The 24,025-nt window shown below is 34.3% G+C and overlaps 1 protein-coding gene across 4 annotated transcripts in view; it reads right to left on the bottom strand.

Moving 5' to 3' along the window:
• Window positions 1-24,025, bottom strand: part of USP34 (ubiquitin specific peptidase 34) — a 245,101-nt gene that overhangs the window by 88,300 nt on the left and 132,776 nt on the right. For all 4 annotated transcript variants that reach the window (XM_081253585.1, XM_081253587.1, XM_081253586.1 and 1 more), the window contains 11 exons: window positions 21,419-21,573; window positions 19,708-19,821; window positions 17,876-17,975; window positions 17,582-17,741; window positions 14,409-14,535; window positions 14,165-14,312; window positions 6,001-6,101; window positions 5,581-5,790; window positions 2,281-2,406; window positions 731-853; window positions 511-594 (listed from right to left, as the gene is read on the bottom strand). In XM_081253585.1, the coding sequence (XP_081109711.1) occupies window positions 511-594; window positions 731-853; window positions 2,281-2,406; window positions 5,581-5,790; window positions 6,001-6,101; window positions 14,165-14,312; window positions 14,409-14,535; window positions 17,582-17,741; window positions 17,876-17,975; window positions 19,708-19,821; window positions 21,419-21,573 (1,448 nt within the window). The remainder of the gene's footprint in view (window positions 1-510; window positions 595-730; window positions 854-2,280; window positions 2,407-5,580; window positions 5,791-6,000; window positions 6,102-14,164; window positions 14,313-14,408; window positions 14,536-17,581; window positions 17,742-17,875; window positions 17,976-19,707; window positions 19,822-21,418; window positions 21,574-24,025) is intronic.

Raw genomic sequence — 24,025 nt, 5'->3', positions numbered from 1 at the left:
AGCAATTGTGAGAGTAATGGTAAGAGGAAAGGGCTACATAATGTAGTAAAGATCTGCTTTTTGATTCAGTAACTGGGTATGTGTATATGTCTGTGTGTGTAAGTAAAATATTATGTATCTTTCATTTAAGAAATTATTCTTTGACTAAATAACCAATATAATGTCCATACAATAAAGTAACAGCAAACAACTAATTTTCAAGAATTTTTTAAAAGATTCTTATAAAAATCTATATACATATCTTTGTATTCCATTAACCATTTAATCCCAGGCACTGGGATGTCCTAACACAGTATTCCAATGAAGGAGAAAAAATAATGTGCTAAAAATAGGAGCACCAAAGCATTAATCTCAGTTTATTTATTACTGTGATTAGAGTAATACATAATTTTTAAACTATGCTTTATTTAAATGGTAAGTTAGTTTAAAACAATAATTATGGTAACTTCTTTTGGAAAATTAGAGATGAATTATCTTTACCAATACACTGCAAAACATATATAATCAAACCTTGCAACTCCAGGAATTTTTACTATTTTCCACTTGATCCTCACTTGAATCATCTGAATCTGGATAAAGATCACTATAACTTCCCTGTGGGAATGGCAAAAATAAATAAATAAATAAGGAAGGAAGGAAGGGTGGCAGGAGAATTAAAAGATAACGTACTCCGGAATTTTGCTCCAAAGAGAAAACAAACATTTAATGATAATAATGGAAAAGCAATTACCGTTGACTCTCTTCTTATTCTTCTGTTAGGTTTTCCCAGTGCTTCAATAATTTCCAGGGCATATAATAGCTTATGAGCACTCTTAATTTTGAGCAGTTCTTTCCAATTAAGTCCATCATTACACTTAAATTAAAAAAAGAAACACAGGTTTCTCCAACTTACCAAGAGACCCCCTCCAAAAAAAAACTAAAGAAAATGACACTATATAAAAACTCAAATATTACATATATATTGAAATATGTTCAAACAAGTGAAGACCAATTATATAATTGGTACTAATCATATGCTTAAAACACCAATTATTCATTAAAATTTGTTAAAATTAATACACAACAGCAGCATAGGAAAAAAACTGTATGTTAACCTCCACAACAGTTGAGGTAATTTGCCATCTTCCCAATGAAAAACACATTGCAGCATAATTGAATGTGTGAACTTTTAAGGATACAGAAGCAGTACAGTGTGTATTTAATATTTATGTGACACCTACTCATTTAAAAAGTCATATACAAATACATAAACTTTAAAATATTGTTCTTTTCTACTCGCAATTTATGAAAGTGTTATTCACACTTAATGTGCATCCTTGACAACGATATTATTATTAGAGCTATAATGAGTCATCAACCACCATTTTCTAGGCCCATCTTCTTCACTTCCAAGTCATTTGAAATACAAGACCTTGAGAAATCATATAACAAATCATAGATAACCATTAGCATAACATTAGGACATTGTTTTTCCATTAGTCCTATAAGTGTTCTGTTGGTATCCCCACTAAGTAACTCCTTATTATATAGCTTTTAAAAATAATCTTTAATTTTAACAGACATCTTTACAAAGATATATAACACTTAATACGTGTGAGGTCATGCCTCTGGGAATATTAATATATATTAAATTTCTTTGACTCCTTTTTTCTCTATTTCTACCAGTTGACTTGTATAAGCAGCCAAAACAAGCACTGAAACAATGTCATTAAATTATAGGGTATTTTCTCTAAGTGTTACTTTTTGTTGTCAAAAACAAAGCGATATTCAGAACATTAATATGAAAAAACACTAATATAAAGGCAAATTCACTGTTTTCTTTTTTTTTTTTTTTTTTTTTTTTTTCTTTTTGCGGTATGCGGGCCTCTCACTGTTGTGGCCTCTCCCGTTGCGGAGCACAGGCTCCGGATGCGCAGGCCCAGCGGCCATGGCTCACGGGCCCAGCCGCTCCGCGGCATATGGGATCCTCCCAGACCGGGGCACGAACCCGTATCCCCTGCATCGGCAGGCGGACTCTCAACCACTGCGCCACCAGGGAGGCCCAATTTCACTGTTTTCTAAAGATAATTTTAGAGAAAAACCTTGCCTTGTATTTAGCCCATATTATTCAACCTCACTAATAATTAAATATATGAACATTAAAATGAACTGGCACTTTTTACCTATTAAATGGGCAAAATTTTACTGAGGTTACCAGTCAACAAGCACTCTCATACACTACCAGTAGGAATGTAAACTGGTACCATCCTCCAGGGAAGTAAAAATATTTTGTGGACTTACCTGTTCATCTGAGATATTCTGGAATGCCATCAACATGTTAGGACATGTAGGAAGAAGCATCAGTAGCTCCCATACACGCCTAGAGAGGTTTTCTGCATGAAGATGAAGTTCTTCACATCTTAAGCTCTATACAAATAAGAGCAACTGCTTATCAAGACAGATCAGTTTTTTGAAACATCTAAACTTAAGTTTGATCTGCATAAAATCACTAACTATCATATTTGATAATATTTTTAAATCTTACTTTAAAAGTGAGAATAAAGCATTTGTTACACAGTAAATAAATTTATTCAATAAATTAAGTTATGTCAAAGTAGTGGTTTTTCAACTTGTTACTGAACACTTTTCTGGGAAAAAGTGATCTGCAAGTCTAGCCACTTTCCTCAGAAAAACTTTTCAAACAAAAGTGAAAATGTCTGTTTTATAAAGCTATCAAGTAAATTTCAACAAGACTATCATCTATTTCTTCCCTGCAGGTCACTATTCTATGAATGACAAAGACCTGTTAAATTAAATCCCTGACCTTACATTTGGGAAAAGAGTACACCTGTTTCTCTTCTTTCGCTAATCCATGCCTTCCTTATATTCCAGTCTCAGACAAGCAGAGATTAAGAGAAAAGCAAACAATTTTAAAGAACCTACTTTTTTCCATTATCGTTTGTTAAATCTGAACTCTCTAAGGTACTGAGATAACAGTAAGCTAAAGAATATTACAGAAGGTATGTAAGAAATAGGCAAGTGTCTTTTCTTTTCTTTTTTTTTTTTTAAATTAAAGCACAACCCCAAGAGGTAAACAAGCAGCAAAAGCTAAAGCAGCAAGTTTTGGAATTTTCCAGAGTATGAATTTGTATAGTATTATTCTACTACTAGCTGCTGTCATAATGATTCTGAGGTATTATACAGTATAAGAGATGCCAAAGGAATCTTCTTACACATCTACAAAAAGTAATTTCGTTCTTTTTGTATAATGGTATAAAGCTAATATACTTTGAAGGCAAGAGAATTTTAGAGACAAGAGTTTCAAAGTAAACTTTGCTTTTCACAGCCCTGATGAAGAAAGAGAAGCAACCCAAGTAACACTTTTAGTTTATCTGGGGACAAGGCACTGAAAGTTCTTCAGTAAAATAAAATTCATTCCTTTGTAAACATCCAGTTTAAAAAAGAGAAGGTGGGGAGAGAGGGAGTAAAGGAGGAAGGGACTGAACTCTGTGCAAAAAATTATTTGAAGGAAAAAAAATCTCCCAGGTGTACAAGACTATGTTCTACATTATGACTGAAAGGCCCTACAATATGGGTCATACACAGTGAAGATCCTTTATTCTTCTGGTAATCCTCTTAAAGACTGAACCGGTCTTGTACAACAAAGAAACCCCACACCACCAATGGCTTACTTGTCGCCAGGTTCAATAATATAACTGCCTCAAAATGAATGCTTTCTCTCTGGTTTAGGCCTCACATGGACAATTACAATGACCTATTAACTGGCTCTTGTATCTCTGGTCTTTGTTTTCTCTAATATAATCCTCCACACTAACACCAAAACTTTGTTTCTGAAAGTCCAAAAAAGATCTCATTTTGTTGTTTTAAAATCTTCCATGATAACAGCCATCTATTTTACTAAGAATAGAAACCTCTTAAGGTCCTTTGTGGTATAGGTTACAATCTCCCTTTCCATCCTTATATTTGAATTACATCATACACTCCCAATTTTTCAATCATGCCATTCACTTTTCTGTGACTCTGTAATGCTTCTCTTCCTTCTTTTATCAGCAGTTGGACCCAATTTAAACAACTCCTCTTTTACAGAAATCTTCCCCCAATTTTTGTTTCCTGCTTATGTTCCCATAACACACTGTGTAGAACACTAGCACCCTCCTGGAAAACTGGGAAATTCTTATAATTATCTTTCTCTCTTTTAAACTGGCAATACATTGCTGACATGAAGTAAAAGGTTATTAAGTATTTATGGCATAAAATTTAACAGGTGAGGAAATGAAGGTTTATGGACATCTATTACTGATTATTCTGCTTGAACAAAAAGGGGATTTCTTAGGAATTTAAGAGTGTGCCACCACAAAAGAAACCAGGTTATGGGGAACAGATGACTCAATTTGGTCATTCATGACCAAACACATTCTGGAAACACAGAAAGAAGCCACTTAACATTGTCGGGAAAGAAAGAACAGTTAGCCTAACGTAAGGAAAGTCATAAAAGCACCACTATTTTATGTGCCACTTGGTCTCAAAATAATGATTCTTCCAAGAAAGATGGTGCCCTGAAATAGAATGGCGGCAGTGGAAATTAATTAAGTGGACAACAGGTCAAAACAACATTAGGCGTGGTAGATTGGATTAGGAGTAGGGATAGACTCGGGTTCAGGAAGAAGAAAATCAGAGATGGCATCCAGGTTTCTGGCGGAATCCATTTGAATGAAGAAGAATGGATGCCTGTGGGACATCAAGTGGAAGCATCAAGTAAACAACTGGATGTATGAGTTTGGAACTCAGAGAAGAGGTTTGGTCTGCAGAACTAAGTTTGTGAGTTATCACTAACTTATTTAAAGTCAATTCTTCCTTGGACTAGTACATTAGGTTCCTTACTGCTTTTTCTATTCTTGCCAAACAAACTTATTACCTTTAAATCAAAAATCAAAACATATGTCTCTCTCTCTGCTTAAAATACTTCAATGCTGTCCACTTCGAGTGAACTGGAAATAGCTTGCCATGGCCAGTTTGACTCTGTTTATCTTTCCATTTCATTCCCCTCATTTTACTCTCCCACTACCTTCCAACTCTACTTACCAGCTCCCAAACAATTCCCAGACCTGCCTAACTCCTTCTTATATCAAGGGCTTCAGGAATCAGTTTACTTTATCCAGATCATTCCTCATCCACTTCATTTAGCAGGCTCCTTTTCATCCTGCAAGCTCAGATTTATATGGTCTCCCTCAGAGAAACCTTCCTTGACCAAATAAAATATAAACAGTCTATCACCAGTCCTTAATAACGGCAAGTCGTAGCAACTATCTCTACCTGAAACTATTTATCTGTTAGTTTACTTGAAACTATCTGTTGGGCATGTCAATTATCTGTCTTCCCCACTGGATTCAATGAAGGCTGAAACTGTGTCTATTTTGATCCTTGTAAACAGCACACCTGGGATATTAGGCACTTAAATAGTTAATGAATTAATAAATGGATTCCTTGGTTTTATTGCTTTTAAGAGATTACTGAGAAAATTATTTTCCACTCAACAGAAAGACAAAACAAGATTTTGTGAAAATGAAATGATATAGTCACCTCACTATCTTCAACTGCCATTTTTCCTGAGGGTGGTTTAAATGATGCAAGCATCTCTAATAAATCAAAAAGAGTAGTTAAATGAGGTTCTTGTAAAAGCAAAAGCATCGGAATGTTGTCCTTCTGAGGGGGTGGTAGGCAAGATGCTGGCAGCTGAACACCTTCCCCTTTCCGTTCTCTCCTTGGTGCACCCAAAGATACAAATACCATCTATAAAAACAGGAGCAACGGGGGGAAAAAAATCAACACATTAATTAGACATATCAAGTTTTTGGTTTAATAAATCTGTAAAGTAGAAAATAACTTCCCTTACAATTTTAACAAAAGCAGTAAGAACTGTTTCTGAACTGTATCTTCAACTAAACAACTACTGACTATAAGTCAACAGATGATTAAAACTCAAACCACATTTACGCATACCTGCATGTCCTTAAAACCAAGCTCATGAAGTGCTTTCTCATCATAATCTGTTGTTAATTCATGTCCAGATGAAATCATCCTGACTGGTCCCATAAGGCCTCCTTAAAAACAGAAAACATAAGTGAACTTTTTTATAAGAGTTAACTTACTTGCCAACATGAATACACAGTTATAGCAATTAATTCCACTGGACATTAAGCTTAAATAGAATTCTTGAGCACAGTAGAAACAGGGCAAAGCATACTTCTTATATTATTTTCTGTTTGATGTTAGCCTTAGGCAGTAAAAATTACAAGAAAATCCTCCTTTAGCACCACTCTAATAAGATCAATTCCTGCTTGCTTGACAATATGAAAATTTTTACAAGTAAAAAACACTACAGAGCTTTCTGGGAACCTACAGCATTTCCCCTTAGCAATACATGCAGGAGAAACAGATTCATTAATGCCTTAGTTCACAAGTAACCAGCATGTATTTATAATGATCGAGTTTTCTCTTCCTTGTTATTACCTATCAACACAAAATAAAATAGATTATAGGGCAGAAAAAAAGTTCTGACAAGAAAAGAAAAAAGATGAGCTACAACATTCTAGATTAAAGTAAACTCAACGAACTCAATAGACTGAGGCAATTCATTTCTAGAATGCATAAGTCCTCTTTGCTTCAACTTCATTTCCCACCATCGTCCCTACCAAAATATGCTTTAGCCACCCAAACATGTTCTTTCTTGAAAGCATCAAGCATGCTCCCATCTCAAGGTCTAAGAAGCTCCTCCCCAGGAATGCATATGGATCATTCCCACAGTTCAAGTCTTTCATCAAATGTGAGCTGTAAAAGGCCTTCCTCCTAACTACTCAATCTAAAAAGCCTCATCTCACTATTAATCCCTTACTCTGCTTTATCTTTCTGTAAAGCATTTATTAGCATCTGATATTATATTTAAGTATCTGTCTCTCCCCCACTAAAAAAAAACCCAACCCAGTTCCACAAAGGCACTCATGTATTCCCAGCATTAGAACAGCAGGCATTCAAATTAATTACTGTTTAATCCATGAAAAAAAAAATTTTTTAAAGAAAATGCTTGATAGAGGAAGAAAGTTAACAAGCAAAATGATGAAATATATGATGAATAATCAAACTCAAATATTGTTAAATTTTATTAACTTAATGTAGGAAAATTCCATTGGATAGGCACTATCCAACTATTTTCAGGAATGAGTGAAGCATGATTACTGCTTTCCACAACAACACATAACGTTTTAAAATTACCTTTTCCCTCCACTCAAGTAAGAAAATTCTACCTGAAAATATTTCAAACACAGGGAAGGAAAATGGGTTCCTACAGTAAGATTCATTTCAGTATTTTTCCTTAAATGTAACTGTTGTGTATGGGACTTCCCTGGTGGTCCAGTGGGCAAGACTCTGTGCTCCCAATGCAGGGGGCCCGGTTTGATCCTTGGTTGGGGAACTACAACCCGCATGCATGCCACAACTAAGAGTCTTCATGCCACAACTAAGAGTCTGCATGCCGCAACTAAGACCCGGCGCAGCATGCATAAATAAATAAAATTATATATTAAAAAAAGTATAATTGTTGTGTAGCAAAATTGCTAATTGTTGTGTAGCTACACCTATGTTATTTTCCCTTCTTGTTATTTCTAAGCCTAGAAACCTTGGCCCTCCCAAAAGTTTGATAAATTTTCAATCCTATATCTTCTGAATTTTCCTAGAGTTTATTGTGTATATGCACACACGTGTGTATAAAGAATACTTTAAATTCATCCTGAACATGAGAGAAACAGGGTTTTTCTTTCTGCCCCTAAACTGAACATCTCATAAGACTATTTCTTTGCTATCTATTGTGATTTAATTAACACTCTTTATGAGATAATATTGTAGTTTTTAAATGTATAATAGCTAGTATTGAAATTCATCTATTATCCTTTCAGGTTTTCCTCTCAGAACTTCTGATATTGTTTAGTTTATTCACACAGTTTATTATTCAGAGTAGTTTCATCCAATTTAAAGTAAAAATTCATTCAGATTTAGGTAAAATATATTAAGAAAGAAATTAACTTGGCATCTCTATAATATTTTATATAGAGATGCTAGGTATAATCACTTATTCAAGTGTTCATTTACATATCTCAAAAAAGTTTTATTCTCATATATTCCACAAACACGTCACATTAAGAGTACCCTAACTAGGGACTTCCCTGGTGGTCCAGTGGTTAGGTTCCACCGCTTTCATTGCCATTGCCCTGGGTTCAATCCCTGGTCAGGAACTAAGATCCCACAAGCCACGTGCAGCAAAACAAACAAACAGGTATCCTATGTTTTTTAAATTGCTACAAAACACTTGATTTCTTTCGTTTCCTATTCATCATTATATTACCCTCAAATTATCACTGAGTTCCCTCTTCTGATAGTAATGTTTTACCCAAATCATTTAAAATTAGTGCTTAAGAAAAACATGGGCTACTAGATGAACAGAAACTCTATATTAAACTTTTAATACTTCAGTAGACTTTTATTAATAAAATTTCTTTTCTTTGTTATTGAGATAATCTAATACAATCTATGACTGTTCATCCTTTTACAATAGTGAGATAAAACATCCTTAGTCGTGATGTATTGCTAAGATAATATGGAGCTGACTTGCTTCCCAGTTTGTTAGAGACCCTAAGCATGCACAACTTTGTTACAAAATAGAACTAAGATGGCTAGCAGTTTATCTAGGATTTTGGGCTCTATTTGATATGTGAATTAGGCCTACATATTGTGTACACAACGTATCAACTTTCAATTATAATGGCTGAATTGGTTTTTACAGTTAACTGAGCAGCTTTCTATCTTCTACTACTTTTGAGAGGATCTTTTTTAACCTAAGAATTGCTTATTCCTTAACGGTTCTCAAAAAAGTTGCTATCTTTAAAAAATTTAGTATCTTTTTTTTTTTAATCAATTCATTTTTTGGCTGCATTGGGTCTTCACTGCAGTGTGCGGGCTTTCTCTAGTTGTGGTGGGAAGGGGCTATTCTTTGTTGCAGTGCATGGGCTTCTCACTGCAGTGGCTTCTCTTGCTGCGGAGCACAGGCTCTAGGGTGAACGGGCTTCAGTAGCTGTGGCACATGGGCTCTACAGAGCAGGCTCAGTAGTTGTGACACACGGGCTTAGCATCCACAGCATGTGGGATCTCCCCGGACCAGGGCTCGAACCTGTGTCCCCTGCACTGGCAGGCAGCTTCTTAACCACTGCGCCACCAAGGAAGTCCCCCAAAATTTAATATATTAATGCAATGAATGTTTCAAAACAAGAAAAGGAAAAAGAAATCTTAAAAATTCTTAGGTTATGATGATATATTAAACAACACATATCTAATTTTTATCCTCTGAAGCTGCAATAAAGTAAATTTTAAAAATTTTACAAACATTTGACAGGGAAAAAAAGAGAATAGATAATAGCAAACAAGTTTGCAAGCTGGAAATCAAATGCACTTACAGTAACCATCAAGACCTCAAAAAGATAAATCCTAAACCAGACACAAATTTATAATCCATAATCTGACTTATACTGATTTGGCACAGGAACAAGATCAACACCTGACAAAGGAGAGAAAGAGAAGAGGGATCGAAGGGGTAGAAAGAGAAGGAAAAGAAAAAGAGAGAAGAAGAGAAAAAGAAAAGGAATAAAGGAAAAGAACAGCACCTCAGTGATCTATGAGACACTAACAAACAGACTAAGATACATTTAATTAGAAGCCCAGACATTATGGCGAGGGGTAAGGAAAAAGAAAAAAAATATTTGAAAAAATATATAATTGCTGGGTTTCCCTGGTGGCGCAGTGGTTGAGAGTCCGCCTGCCGATGCAGGGGACACAGGTTCGTGCCCCGGTCCGGGAGGATCCCACATGCTGCAGAGCGGCTGGGCCTGTGAGCCATGGCCACTGAGCCTGCACATCTGGAGCCGGTGCTCCGCAACGGGAGAGGCCACAACAGTGAGAGGCCCGCATACCGCAAAAAAAAAAAAAAAAATATATATATATATATATGTATATATACATATATATAATTGCTAACCTTTTTCGAATTTGATAAATGTTATAAATACACAACAGACCCAAGAAGCTGAACTAAACCCAAGCTGCATAATACAAAAACACAACAAGGCACATTAATAATCAAACTGCTGAAAATCAATGTTAAAGAAAAATCTTTAAAACGAAGCACAGTTAAAAAGACACTGTATACAAAGGATGAAAGGTAAGAAAAACCACAGACTTTTGGTCAGAAACTCTGCAAGCCAAATCATAATGGGAAATTTTTTTATAAAGTCCTCAAAGAAAAAAAATTTCTTTACCTAGAATTCTATAAACAGTGAAAATTTCTTTCAAAATTGAAGGCAAAACAAACTTTTTATTCAAACAAAAAAGCCTGAGAAAATTCATCACCAGATCTGCAATATAGACATTTTTAAGGGAAATTCATTAGAAAGAGGAAGAAAAAAGAAAGCAAATGGAAAATTTTCTACCTATACGTAGGAATAAAGAATGCCAGAGTGGTAAATATAAGGTTAAAGACGAGATGAGATTAACAGAAAATAGTTAGGTAATCCGCTAAAGATTCTAATTGAAATGCGGGCACCATCAGTCTGGATTTTTAAAGATTCAACAATTAAAGAAAGAAAAAAAACCAATATTCTCAAAAAGATATTTCAACTAAGATAATAGGAATACTCTGAGGACACAAAACAGATGTCTGATATTAAAAGCATGACAGCAAAAATGAAAAACTCAAAAGAATTGTAAAATAAAGTTGAGAACATCTCTCAGGAAGTTAACACTCAAAGAAATGAATCATAGGAAAGAAAAGATAAGTAAATTAGGAATAGTCCAAGAGATGAAACATGTAGATAAAGAATTTAGAGATAAATGATAAAAAACACAGGAAGACTAATTCAAGAAAATTTCCCCAAACTTAAAGATATAACTTGCCAAACTAAAACGGACCTCTAAATATTAAAGTACCATTACAATTGTTGAAAACAGATCCATACTCAGGCCTAGTATTGTAAAATTTCAGAATATTAGGAACAAGAAGATTCATTAAGCTCTAGAAGAGGGAAAAAAATTGGATGTGTAAAAAAATATCAGAAATCTGAATGGCTTCATAATTCTTAACAGCAATAACAGAACCACAAAACACAATGCAGTAATATCTCTAAAATTCTGAAACAAAATTATTTCCAATCTAGAATTCTATACCCAGCCAAATCACCATTTAAAGTATGAGAAATGCATTTTTGATCATTCAAAGAATCACAAACTTTACCCCATATCAACATTCTCTCAAGAAGCTACTGGACAATTGCATTGTATTCCAGCCAAATAAAAAAGTGAACCAATAAAGAAGGTATGGAATACTGGAAACAGAATAGTCATCATAGGAGAGAGACAAGAAGAATTATGAGGATGATAAAGGAGATCCAACTGCTGTGCATCAGATGTGAAGGATTGTCAATAGGATCAGTGTGACTAGAAAAATGTATTACTGAGGGCCACATGACCAAAATCTCTGCTGCCTTCGTAATACCTTCTCTATCTAAGGAAAGAATGGCAAGTGAACCTGGCCCAGATTCTTAACTGAACCCGGACTGTCTTTACCAGTCATGTTCACTACCAGAATATGACAGTGAAATTTCTACTCTCACCTTCATGTCCTACTGCTTAAATCAGAAGACATTCATATTACCTCACAGAAGAAATTCTATTTTGATCTATTCCTGAGAGCTAAAAAGTAGGTCGTGAAGAGATTAGAAAAAGAAGAGACTCTGTGACTGTATTTCTGTTGGTATTTCAGCATCTTGTCAACATTACAGCACTAAAATATGTCTTCACTGTGCCAAGACCTAAACTTGAGAATTTTCTCACTGATAACCTCAGATGAGGCTTTACACAAATCATTAGAGAGGGTGAAAGTACATCCTCTTTAGCTTGTGTTCTTCTGCGACCTAACAAGGCCATACTCTCTTTTCCTTAATCCATCAAGTTTGTGCATACTTATCTGTTTCACAGAACTAAATACATTGTTTAGGAATATATACACTGGAGGTAAAACTATAAAGAACACCAAAAAAAGAGTAACAAATCAAGATAGTGTTAAGGGGAAGTGGAAAGGATGATATCAGGGAGGGACACACAACTAGCTTCTAATAATGTTCTACTCCTTAATCTGGGAGGGAGGTACATTGGTGATTTTCATTTTATTATTACTCATTTCATATTCTCTTTATGTACAATATATTTCAATGTTAACAAAAACATACTTTTTGATCTCAAAATTCCATACGTAGGTATTTAGCCAACATGCATTAGATAATGTATGTATTAAGGATACTATCTATAATACTATATTATCAAAAGAAAGGAAACAAATGTCCATTAATAGAGAACAGGTAAAATAAATCATGGTACCCACCATATTACAGACAATGCAGATCTTAAAAAGAATGTGGTAACTTTCTATATGTACTAATATGGAATGTTCTCTAAGATAATATTAAGCACAACAAACAAGGGGTCAAGAGTATAAATGGAATGCTACCATTTGTGTTTTAAGTATATAGCTGACCCCTGAACAACAAAGGTCTGAACTGTGCAGACCCATTTATAAGCAGATTTTTTCAGTAGTAAATACTACACTACTACATGATTCTCAGTTGGCTGAGTCTACAGATGCAGAACTATGGATATGGAAGAACTACAGGTATGAAGGGCCAACTACAAGTTATACATGAACTTCTGACTGTGTGGAGGGTTGGTGTCCCTAACCCCCACATTATTCAAGAGTCAACTGTATATATACAAATATTCTTACATTATAATCTTATTATCTCTTGAAAAATACCTAAGAACATTTGCCTCAGGAAAGGGAAATGGGAGATTCAGAGATAGGGGTAGGAAGGAGACTTTTCAACCTCTATTCCTCTAACCAAGAATACTTATTAATTATTCAAAAACAAAATTTAAGATCTGATATACTGGGACTTCCCTGGTGGTGCCGTGGTTAAGAATCTGCCTGCCAATGCAGGGGACATGGGTTCAAGCCCTGGTCTGGGAAGATCCCACATGTCGTGCAGCAACTAAGCCTGTGCGCCACAACTACTGAGCCTGCGCTCTAGAGCCCGCGAGCCACAACTACTGAAGCCTGCACACCTAGAATCCGTGCTCTGCAACAAGAGAAGCCACTGCAATGAGAAGCCCACGCCCCACAACGAAGAGAAGCCCCTGCTTGCCGCAACTAGAGAAAAGCGCGAACACAGCAATGAAAACCCAACACAGCCAAAAATAAATAAATAAATTAATTAATTAATTTTAAAAAAGGATCTGATATACTTTAGAAGACACATACATATACTTTCATCTTAAGCACGGTGTGGCAATATTGTTGGCTCCTTACTAAAAGATGCCAAAGAATTATCACTCTGCACACAAGCAGGTTAAAAGTTCTAAAAAAGAAGCTTTTAAAACTTTAAGACTTTTTTCCCTAAACATATAGTTAGCCTGTTACAATGTCAGACATTTAAACTGTAATCAACAGCTTTCCTGGTTGTTCCTCTGTTTAGCTCCTATTTTATGTGCTATGGAAAGACACTAAAGATGCACCAGTGGTTTAACAGTAAGGGAAGAATCAAATATACCTATCAGGCCCACATGAAAAATTTCTTAATATGATACTTTTTTGGAAGTAAGGGGAGATGCACAGATGGAACTTAATGATGTATTGTTTTCATATGCTTCAAAACAACAACAAAATATATCAGAATAGAAAAAAAAATTTATTGGGCAAAATTGGGTACTAGGTAGTGTATGGACACTTAAACTTATTAGTTCCCACACTGCTTATAAAATAACCTCCAAAAGTAGAGTTTTTTTGAGAAAAATGAGGACAACTGTTTGCAAATAACATCTTAAAAAAAAATAAAGCTTAACTCCTGTCTAAGAATCAATGGCACCATACCAAGGGTAGGGGAGGGCATGGTGGGGGTGGGGGAAAGGGGTGCGGGGAGAGTCATGAACATGGTTGGTAGTCTTCAAAGAAGTAAAGGTGTGAAGTCGATATATAATAGAACTTAGAAGATATGAAAATTTGAACTGATGGACTTACCAGGAAATTCTCCCTTTCGGCTGCTTTGACCAAACTCCTGAAGCTGAGCTTGTTGATTTATTTGTTCTTTCTGTAAATTTTCATACCAATGAGTTACTTCAGCCCTAAGATCTGCTACCTGGTCACTAGGATACATTTCAATAGTCATCTGAAATATGAGATGCAACCAATTTAAAAATACAAAAAGAACATATAGTTGAACTGGGAAATGTTATCAATTTGGAAACTAAAACTATGTAACTACCTTGTCAGGGAGTCCAGCTGGCTGGCATACAACCCTTAGCGGCAGGGACTGTTTGTCACTCAGTGCTTTCAAATGACTACTAATACCCGTGCCTTCAATTTGCCACTGTCTGAGATGATATGCAAACCTAAAACACACAAAAACCACACATAGGAAGGATATCATTATAAACCATTTTAATGTTACAGAAGTTTTTACTATTTTACAAAATGAAAGCACCCACAAAAGGGTCCAGTACATTCCAATTTACTCTACAACATTAAGTTTAAGTTTGGATTCATCATATTGAATCAAACTTAAATGTGTAAATATAGCTAAGAGCTCCTTAAAAATTAGTTTCTAAGAAAAATTACTGAAAAAAAAAAGAAAAGACCCATTAGGAACAATTTTTTTTTTAAAGGGGGTTGGGACGCAGGGGAGTAGCAGAGGCAGGAGGAATTTAAAGAAAACAAACTAATCCGGTAAGTAAATGGCAAGCTGTCATTCCTATTTTCAAAAGAGGAAAAAAGGTATTAGGAAATATTTTTCAAAGACAGAACTGTATTGTAGTAAATATATGTTAACCAGCCTAACAACTTGAGAGCCGATTCCATGACTGCTAAAATCATAAAATGAGTTATAAAGATTAATACTTCAAAGGAAACAGGCATCTAGCATGACACTCACTAAATATTAATTTTCTAACTTATTTTCAGTTGTTGAAGACAGGATCCAAGGTACCTGAATTTAGTTAAGAAAAAATTATCAATGTCTAAACCTAATCAGCAATTCTAAAATAGAAGGAGGGCAAGTAAGGGAATAAATGTACTTGATTTCCTAGAAGTGATCCAATGTCCAGCTTCTACGAGCAAAACAGTAATCTTTTTGGGCCTGATAATTTTTTGTTATTAGGGGTCTATCTGGTGCAATGCAGGATGTTTGGGAGTGTCCTCTACCTACTATATGCCAACAGCACCGCCTTCTCCCTTAAGCTGTGATAATCAAAAATGTCTTTAGGCATTATCTAATGTACCCTGGGAAACAAGATCGTTTCTGGTTGAAACGACTGTTTAAGACTATAACCTTAACTTTTTAAAAAGAATACCCCTTTTTTTTTCTCTTAAAGAATACCCTTTTAAAAAGGCATTTTTATTTACTCTTTTAATACAAGGAATACATAAATACAACAATTACTTTATATTTTCATTTTATAAATGTTAGGCAATTTTAAATTAGTTGTAGCAACGCTTTTAAAAAGACATTTTTTATTTACTTTTTAAATATAAGGAATACATAAACACAATAATTACTTTGTATTTTCATTTTATAAATGTTAAGGCAATTTTAAATTAGGAGTAGCATTAAGCACATTAAGCACCTGAAACTGTATAATGACACTACACAAGGATTTGCATGAAAATTCCTAATTTTTAAAACTAGCTCTTAGCTTTTGAATATTCATTTGTTTCCTAGTCTCTTTACTTGCCATCCACAAAATAGTATTTATATAAATTATTTAACACCAACATTAACTTTTAGAGTAAAACATAAACAAATACAAAGACTTCTATCAAGGATACTATAATCAATTTTTTTGAGTTAGAAAAAAGTTGGTACATGTGAGAAGGAATTTTTGAACTGAAATTCATTAAACTTATAAAACGTACCATTGAATCTTAGGAAACAATTTGTTTTTAAAGACTTTTAAAATAAGTGCTTATTTAAAAACCATTAGTAACATTGTATGAGGACTAGAGGCTTGAATCAAAAGGACCTTTTTGGTTTGTTTGTAGGCCCTGCAGCATAGAGAAAATTTTAGAAGAATACCTAGTATCATTAAGAGTAAATATCTCTGACAGGAAAAGATAGAGACTTTGATTTTCTTTAGTATTATCTTAGTGTAATATCTGAATTTTATGAGTATGTATGAACTTTTTATTAATTTGAATAAAACGTATCACCATATTTGCTTTTTTATTTTTAGTTTTTAAAGTGGTCAAAATTATGAGGCAGGGCTTCCCTGGTGGTGCAGTGGTTGAGAGTCCGCCTGCCGATGCAGGGGACACGGGTTCATGCCCCAGTCCGGGAAGATCCCACATGCCGCGGAGCGGCTGGGCCCGTGAGCCATGGCCGCTGAGCCTGCGCGTCGGGAACCTGTGCTCCACAATGGGAGGGGCCACAACAGTGAGAGGCCCGCATACCACCAAAAAAAAAAAAGAAAAAAAAAATTATGAGGCAGTGTGAAGTTTCTGTGCGAAAACCTCTAGCGTTCCCTTACACATTCTTTAAAAACACAAGGAATTAAGTAGAATTTCCACAAATTATAATCATAATCAAAATGAAGAATTTTGCGATGCCTAAATGTTTTAAAGCATGGAGCCATGTTATTTATAAGGAATGTGTAGAAAATCTTTATTCAGTATTCCCTGATATTTTAAACAAAAGGTCAATATATACAAATTGTATAAGTTTTTCATTATCAAACTGAGCTCTGAAGTTGAAAGAAGTTATTAATTTTAACAATTTTTTTCAACAGTTCTTTGTACTTTTACATTTACTCATGATTTTTAACAAACAGAATTTCTTAATTAAAACTATCTACTCACCTTTCAATTCAGTCGATATATTCATAAATGTTAATTTGCTTTATTTCTGTATTACACAGGGTATGTCTAAATTAATTATACAGATATTCATTAACACAGAATTTTTTGATCATGTTTCCATGGTAAATGGAAATTCAAAATTAAAATACTGTCTCCTAGTCCAGGAAGAAAAAAAAACAGCAAATGAAACAAATGACTCAACTTGATTCAACTATGAGAGATTATTTGATGTTCTTGGTGAGGGTTTTAGTGAAACTTTTTTTGGTAGTGGTGTTCTGCCATTTCAATCATAGTAATACTTTCTCAGAGATGGAATTCTGTCTAGAGATTCTTATTCATGCATATCTTCTCAGTCTTATGATTTTTAAAGCTCTGCAGTATTTACCAGGAACCTATATTGCCTATTCCACAGCAAAAACATATCATGAATAAAAATTACTTCCATTACTAACCCTTCACTTTTGGTACGTTATGCTTTCTACCTGCCCCCAAGAAAACCTTTAGTTTAATTTTAAGAATATTTTGGACATATCAGCATTAAAAAAAAAGCCTAAAATTCATTCTAATAATGTGGTATTAAAAAATTACCTTCTCCTAAATGCTTCCAGATGTGTCTTCAGCATAAGGAGTCCTCTTTCTATAACAGTGAGACTTGAGTGTGATTCCTGTTCAAGACTGCTAGAAGCTATCATAAGACTCTCCATACACTTACTAATAAATTCTTGCTCCTTCTCCAAACCCGTTTTACCTGAAAATCAGATGTTTAGATATGTGTATCAATCCTGTATTCTTGTTTAGCTATATTAAAGAAAACAAATTATAGCTAAACAAAAAATACTTACATAAAAAATTACCTATTAGACAATATTTCAAATCACTCACCATTAATATAATAGGAGTTAATATACTGGATAGCGGCTCGACTGACATCCCCAGACTGTGCTCTTAAAGCAATGCCCCAAAATTGGTCCATACCACAAAGCTAAGAAAGAAAAATATGACATCTATAAATGTTATTATTTGTCAAACAATGTAAATTATTAGAAGAGCAGTTACAAATTTAAAAGGCATTCAACATCAAAGAGTTTTAATATCCTATAAAATATTTAAAATATTTTAAAATAACTTAGTGTTATTAACTAATATTTAATAAGGATAAAAGCCTTGGAAATTTCTTCAGTCACTGAAACATACCTGTACTTGTAAAAATACTTAGTTATAAATCATCTAACTATGTATGTGTATAATGTTTAACTCAAAAGTTGTGACTACATAGTGGGAAAAACTCAAGTCCTCAAAACATGCTACAAAGTAATAACAACACATAATTATTAGCATAACATGTTAATGCTTTCATCCAACTTATTCTGAAAAAGTCATTGCTTTCAGGTATTCACAGAAAATTAAAAAGATTCGCTAACCGAAGTTGACATTTAAATTTATGACATTAACCATGAGATGAAAAGAAGTTTTCACTGAAAATTACAGAAAAAGTGGAGAGTGAAAGTTCTCAAAAGTTGAGCAGGGTGAAGAAAGATAACCTTCTGATAGGGGACAGAACACCTTTAGTGTTCATATCATCTACTTAAAAAGCAGTATTATCTCAAAATTAGAGTATGACTACTTAGGTAAATCAGATCTGTCTGGTTATCTGAAATAACGAAATTGAAACTTATCACAGTGCTATCAAAGTAAGAGTTAGGACCAAAAAATTAAAAACAAAAACAAACAGAACAGAACACTATTAAACCAGGAAAGAAGGTAGGAAGATACTATGAAAGCATTCTAAATACAATTAAAATTATTTTTTACCACATAGATTAACATCAGTTTTCTATTATAAACAACTCAACCTCTGAAGAAAATTAATGAAAAATGTTAGTGGATACTGCATAAATCAAAGCTATCATTAATAAACAAATGTCCAATCAGGAAGACTTTCAAATAACAATCTGTGTTAGGTGAGTTTAGGAATAATGCATTCAACAAAATCTTGCAGCCACCCAACTAGGCAAATGGAACTCAGAACCAGAGATAAGACTAGCAATTTGTGACAGTCTTCAGTTAATGAATTGATCATCATGCCTCATGGTCAGAAGTGATTTAGGTGGACTCCATTCCAGAAGAGAAGTTACCAATAGGAACTCTGGAGTTGCCCAAGAGCAATGAAAAGCTTGGCCACAACAAATGGCATGAAAAACAGATTTTAGACAAATCAACCTTTCTACTTAGCAAAATTCTTTACTGATCAAGGAAGTATAATAAGTCATGTTAATTGAGTTAGTTAACATACAATATTACATTAGTTTCAGGTGTACAGCATAGTGATTCAGTATTTTTATACATTATGAAATGATCACTGCAATAAGATCAATTACCATCCAGCACCATACAAAGTTGTTACAGTATTGATTATATTCCCTATGTGTACATTACATCTTCGTGACTTACTTATTTCATAGCTTGAAGTTTGTATCCCAAGTTTTCATTATGTACAACCAAGGTTATCTTTAGTAATGCAAAATTATCAACTTTGCTTTATAAAACTTTTTAAAACCAAAAGATAAAACTTTTTAAAACCTTAGAATAAAAATCTGCATAGTTAGTAAATTCAGTGCTTGGCAGACTATATAATTCAATAATCTAATTCGAGGAACAACAAAAAAAACAATTCTACAAGCCAACCTAATAAAATGACAAACCTAAATCCATACCTCAGAGTTTGAACCACCATCATAGGCACTGGTAGCCAATCGAGCCAAGTTACAGAGATGCTGAAACAGGTTTAAGCCAGTCATGCTAATCGTTTCAGGTTTTAGCTGGGGCATCTTAAAAAAAAAAAAAAAGTTTTTAAGGAAGTTTAGTATGATAATTAAGTTAGCAGATTTCATTTTACTGGATTTAACATAACAGATTTAAGTTAATAAACCTAGTTTTACTAAAAACATTGCAGAAAAAAACGTATCAACTGAGATTTTTAGTGATAATTTAGAAATAGATAATAATTTAATGAAAATTTTATTCATGACATAAGTGAAACCTGTCTGATACGTGTTTCAATTTTTGAGAGGTACACCGACCCGAACCAAAGGAAATTTTTTAATTTTATTATTTATTGTATACCTACACTACACACATTTATAAGATGTATAGCCACATGTACAGTTCGTATATGTTAGAGCTTGAAATTAAGATAACTGAAGGTCTATTTGTAGCTTTGTCTTGGATCTATTAAGTGATTTAGTTTACATTACCAAAACTCATTCATATGTACTCAACTCTCTCACAGAGACTTCCCAGAGAGCCTTTATAATCTCAAATATTAGCATAGGAATAATAAAGTCTATTGCTTTATTATCATAAATGTTTTAAAATTCAAATGGAAAATTATCACCCAAACCAACTGTGGCACCTGATAAATAAAAACAAAAATTGGATAGATGAGTATCTTTAGTATCATGACAGCACTTCCTAAAGCGCCTTCCCAGGAATCTACAAATCTGAACATTGGCTTACATCTGTGGGAAGACTGGCTAAAACCATACCATTTAAGGAAAGACTTGCAGAATACGGCTCTCACACTAGTGGGGTGGGCACCACCCCTGAAAAATTCAACTACAATGTTACTCATGATTTTTTTTTTTTTTTTTTTTTTTTTTTTTTTTTTTTTTGCGGTATGTGGGCCTCTCACTGTTGTGGCCTTTCCCGTTGCGGAGCACAGGCTCCGGACGCGCAGGCCCAACGGCCATGGCTCACGGGCCCAGCCGCTCCGCGGCACGCGGGATCTTCCCAGACCGGGGCACGAACCCGTGTCCCCTGCATCGGCAGGCGGACTCTCAACCACTGCGCCACCAGGGAAGCCCATGATTTTTTAAAATACACACCAAAAGCCCCCACATTTCTTACTAGTGTTTACCAAGAGTTACCCTAATTACTGTCAGTTTAAGTACTTTAGCTAAGGAACATTTTTGTAAATATAAACTAAGTATTCATTTAGATATAAACACTGTAGAGGACAAAATTAAAGCAAAATCTAAGTGGCAAAAATTATATAAGGACTGCTGAAAAGCAGTATATTTGTCTAGCTTTTTGGGTTTTTTTTTTGTTTTTTTGTGGTACGCGGGCCTCTCACTGTCGTGGCCTCTCCCGTTGCAGAGCACAGGCTCCGGACGCGCAGGCTCAGTGGCCATGGCTCACGGGCCCAGCCGCTCTGCGGCATGTGGGATCTTCCTGGACCGGGGCACGAACCCGTGTCCCCTGCATCGGCAGGCGGACTCTCAACCACTGCGCCACCAGGGAAGCCCTTGTCTAGCTTTTTAAAAAGTATATCAAAGAGGAAAAAATGAACATTACAGTTTACATTTCAAGAAAGAAAAAGGAAATATAGAAAAACAACAGAAACAAACTGTCAAGAAATAAAATTACCTTCTCCAGGAAAAGATGTTTGTAGGTTTCCATTCCCATAGCATGTTGATCTTTACTTCGAACTTGATTTAAAAACCAATGGAGTGCATCATCATAACACTCAGAATCTTCTACTAAACAATGCCATAAAATATCAACTTGCTCCAAACTTAACCCTAGATAAAAATTACAAATTTTAAATCCTGGTACATACAACATTTTCATCCTAATTAAATATACTAGAAGCACCAATATATAGAGAAATATAAAGGAGATATTTCATAGCATTCTATAAAATTTCATAAGAGATTTCATATAATTTATGCTTTCAAATGTAGTTAAATATACTCCATATATAAATCATCTAAAAAAACATGACTTATGTAAGTACCCTAGAAGAGTCATTTGTTCTGGAAAATCATTTTCCCTAAAATATGAACATATCATTGTATTACAGCAAAGATGATTAAAGGGAAGTAATTCCCAAAGTCCAGTTAGTTCTAAGGTTTAAGGGTTAAGAATAGAGTGGATACCATGTCATGTTCAAAGCTCATTCTATGCACATAGGAGATAAACAATAAATGCCAATAAGCATTATTTTTGAAAACTATGAAAAAAGGGATCCTTATGATTAATAAAACAAAAGGGAACTAAGTGCCTAAAACAGAACAGCAACACATCAGGGGATACAATTAGCTGAGAAGCCAATGTAATGAGACAAAATCTGTATACTACTTTGACCCAAGTATTAGATAATTCCAAAGTGTGGCAGAAGGAATTAGAAGAACTATTCAGAATCAAAGAGAAGGCATTAGGGCAATCACAAGTCTGAATATGGATAAGTGAGACAATCCAAAAGGGTAGAATAAAAGCGTAACAGGGGATTTCTAAAGTATATCATAAGGGATTCTAGAGCCTAGGCTTATTCCCCAGAATCAGAAGGCATGTGAAAAGATGATAGAATCGTAAGAACTGCCAGCCCCCCCAAAAAGTAGATTAGATTCAGAATATGAAAAGCACCTCAGAAAGTATTTCATAAGATGTTATGGAAAAACCTGAACAGAACTTTTGGGCCAACCCAATATTTACCTAGTAGCAATATCAGTCTAAAGAGTTTAATCAGAAAAATATATCCAATCAGTTTCTCACAAAAAGAGTTAATGTATGGACTACTTGTTCTAAGAAGAATTTGTACCCCTGGGAGCCAACATAAAAAAACTAGAAATAACCTTTAGTGTATATTATAACTTAAACACATTAAGTAATTAAGAGAGTTAAATGAAGACAGGTAAAAATAGGTAAGAATCTTAAAAAAAAAGCATCCAGGTTAATTATAGTAAAAAAACCGAAGTGTATTCATAAATGGCTAAATCACCAATTCACATTCAATAGGCAATGTATAAGCTGCTGTTATTGTTTTAAGTTTTTAAAGGAATACAGTTATTGGTATATTAAAGACCTGTATTAACTTATCAAATATAACTTTGGAGTAACCATATTATACCTGAAAGGAACTGTGACAGTTAGAGAAGTACAATTATGATGCGGGATAAGCCAAGTTTTCAGTATGATTCTATATGTACAGTAGCTATTGAAAGCCCATACATACTGTGTATGAATACATACTGTGTTCACTGGAATGGGAGCAGCAAAATAAATAACTCATTACTCAAATACTGAAAAGAGTGATTAACATTTTCCAATAAAAATCTATACTCAACAAACATGAAACTTAATGGTCATATGAAATTAATTATGCTGACAATATTTGTTTTGAATTGACTTCTCCATGTATAAGATTTTAAAAAATATTTTATATTATTTGTTTCTTGTATATTATGAGTCATAATGGGTATAATAAATGACCTAGTAATATGAAACAGAAGTTTCCTATCAAAAACAGGTGCCTTCATTTTGATATCTATTGGTATCACAATGTTAGTGACATTTATTACAAACAGCTTGACTTAAAGAAGAAATTATAGACTTAAACAGTAAAATAAATGCATGGCATATCTCAAGCATATATGGACTTAAGAGTCATGAATACATCTCTCAGGCTAGCAAAACGCTCACCAGTTTGATTATATTAACCACAGCTAAAGAAAGAATGCCCTTCTAACAAATGAGGTTTGTTGACAGGGACACACAGAAAAAGAAGTGTGTGGAGCGTGAAAGAAAACAGTCAGTCTAGCAAGAGGAAAGGAGCTCTGGCCAAAAGAAATCAAGCTTCCTCCTTTCTTGTGAGAATATCTAGCATGTGGATTTGGAAATGGTCCACACTCTCAATGTACCAGACCAATCTCTCTGTTTTTTTTTTTTTTTTAAGATTAACTGTTAATGAAATTGAGTTTTGAGATTCATCTAAATAAAACTAGGGTCTCTAAGTCTCTATCACCTATGAAGCCAACCAATTTTGGATAAGATCAGCCCTGATAATAATATGCAGACAGTGGCTGTTTCCAACCGGAGTGAAAGGAATATTCTATAACCAAAGGTAATAAAAAATACAGTCACTCTAACATGATACGTTCTCCTATCCCAAATATTTTGTTCCTGAAATGAGTCATTTATTCATTAAGAAACTGGCACTTTCAGAGCCTGAAATAAGAATGTGTCAGTGGCGAG

This window comes from Mesoplodon bidens (genome assembly GCF_964165515.1).
Source record: "Mesoplodon bidens genome assembly, chromosome: 14".
Taxonomy (NCBI): domain Eukaryota; kingdom Metazoa; phylum Chordata; class Mammalia; order Artiodactyla; family Ziphiidae; genus Mesoplodon; species Mesoplodon bidens.
Note: the sequence above shows the minus strand (reverse complement) of the source record. Positions and strands in the feature narration are given on the sequence as shown.